Source organism: Rhinichthys klamathensis, unplaced genomic scaffold (assembly GCF_029890125.1).
Source record: "Rhinichthys klamathensis goyatoka isolate OS25496 unplaced genomic scaffold, OSU_Roscu_1.1 h1tg001304l_1, whole genome shotgun sequence".
In the NCBI taxonomy this organism is placed as follows: domain Eukaryota; kingdom Metazoa; phylum Chordata; class Actinopteri; order Cypriniformes; family Leuciscidae; genus Rhinichthys; species Rhinichthys klamathensis.
This window is the reverse complement of record NW_026607421.1, coordinates 37,501-39,607: the sequence shown is the minus strand read 5'-3', so window position 1 is coordinate 39,607 and position 2,107 is coordinate 37,501. Positions and strand designations below refer to the sequence as shown.

The 2,107-nt window shown below is 47.9% G+C and overlaps 1 protein-coding gene across 1 annotated transcript in view; it reads right to left on the bottom strand.

Annotated features, from left to right (window-relative positions):
• Positions 1 to 493: 493 nt before the first annotated feature.
• Positions 494 to 2,107, bottom strand: part of LOC130079720 (ral guanine nucleotide dissociation stimulator-like) — a gene marked incomplete at its 3' end in the record, with an annotated part of 31,141 nt that continues 29,527 nt past the window's right edge. Inside the window, exon 14 of the mRNA XM_056245080.1 lies at positions 494 to 569. Coding sequence (XP_056101055.1) covers positions 494 to 569 — 76 coding nt within the window. The remainder of the gene's footprint in view (positions 570 to 2,107) is intronic.

Sequence of the window (2,107 nt, the reverse complement as noted above, 5' to 3'; positions counted from 1 at the left end):
AGAACAACACACACACACAAAATACACACCGCTGACACACATGAACGACAGTGATGATGAGCTCGGTCAGAATGGATGAGAGAATGACTGGACGGGCGAGAGACGGAGAGAGAGATGAGAGTGAGATAGAGAGAGTGTGAGATAGAGAGAGAGAGAGATATATATAGAGAGATAGAGAGAGTGAGGTAGAGAAGAGATAGAGAGAGAGAGTGTGAGAGAGAGAGATAGAGAGAGAGAGTGTGAGAGAGAGGGAGATAGAGAAGAGAGAGAGTGTGAGATAGAGAGAGAGATAGAGAGAGAGAGAGAGAGAGTGAGATAGAGAGAGAGAGAGAGAGAGAGAGAGAGAGAGAGAGAGAGAGAGAGAGAGAGGGATGAGGAGAGAGAGTAGAGATGAGAGAGAGAGAGAGAGAGAGAGAGAAGAGAGAGAGAGAGAGAGAGAGAGAGAGAGAGAGAGGGAGAGAGAGAGAGAGAGAGAGAGATGAGAGAGAGGTACCGTGGGTATCAGGTCTCCTGTAGGGCCGCACTTCCCTACGGTAGAGTTGGAGTGTTTTAGCGAAGGGCGTTGAGGTCTACAGGAAGAAGTAAAGCTACAGTCACTGACAGTGAGAGCACAACACACACCTGTGTCTATGTGCTTGTGTTTAATACGCTTAAGACACACCGGACTCTATCTTGCACCCGGCGCAAATGACTTTGTACACTGACGCAATGTATCATTCCTATTTTGCACCCGCGCAAAGCGGACTTTTCCCTCCACAGACGCACGTCGGTAAACTAAGAAATACACTAGCGCTCCCGGGGCGGTTCAGCGCAAAGAGGAGGCGTGTTCCGGCGCAAACTTTCCCTAGTGCTATTCTGCTGTTCTATAAAACAATCCCGCCACTGACCAGAAAAAGCCTAGTCTAAAGTCAGTGGCGCGTTGCGCGTTGTTCATAATGCTATTTTAAGCGCGCATGCTTGGCCATAATGTAGCGGGTGCACAACGCACCACACACTGATTCTCTCATCAACACAGATTGCAGCAGTTTTTATTTGTGCAAATCATACATTATAACAAGGACAAATATGAACACATGAGGGAAATCATTGTGGTGTCCATGAAGATGTAAATTTTTTTAGTTTTTCTTTTCCTCCGGCGGCCTGTTTAACCGACGCAGATGTGTGTGTGTTTCTCCATCCCCATACACCGCCACTTCTCTGTGTTTCACGGCCCTGACGAGAGCGTCGGTCTCCCTCGGCTGTGAACGCTCCTGCCGCGCGCCTGCTAGATCCGCCGTTATAATAGCAATCCGCCATGCAACAAGCGCGCCTGCTCTTAAAGGGAATGTGAGATGACGCTCTGATTGGTTTATTTCACGTTAAACCCAAACCACACCTATGGATAATGAAGCTACTTCAGACCAACCCCTTTAAACTTGCGTCGGGCGCTAGAGGCATTTATCCCGCCGGGAAAACAGCAACAGCGCCGGGACCCGCCCACGGAGTTACATGCGCTTTGACACTTGCGTTTCAGATCGTTTAAAATAGGGCCCACCATGTGTAAATCATAAGTCCACAGCATTGCTGAATATTTTCTGCTTAAAGGGTTAGTTCACCCAAAAATGATGTCATTAATGCCTCTCCCTCGTGTCGCATCCAAGCCCGTCAGACCTCCGCTCATCTCCAGGACAGAGTCCGAGAGCTTTCTGTCCCTCCATTGGACATGTGTGTACGGTATACTGTCCTTGTCCAGAAAGGAAATAAAGACATCATCAAAGTAGTCCATGTGACATCAGTGGGTTAGTTAGAGTGTGTTGAAGCATCGGAAATACATTTTGGTCCAAAAATAACAAAGACTAGGCCTTTATACAGCATTGTATTGTGTTCCGGAGATGAGCGGAGGTCTGACGGGCTTGGAGCCACAAGAGAGGAGTAGGCATTAATGACATCATTTTTGGGTGAACCAAAGACAGTCTCAAACACACTGAAATCGCTGGTGTTTCTGACGTCACACACGACCTTGTAACCAATCAGATCAAACGTGTGATCGTCAACCAGTGGATCTCTGAGCTGAGTGAGTGAGTGGAGGCGGGGCTCATTTGCATATTCATAGAACCGCGCATACTAA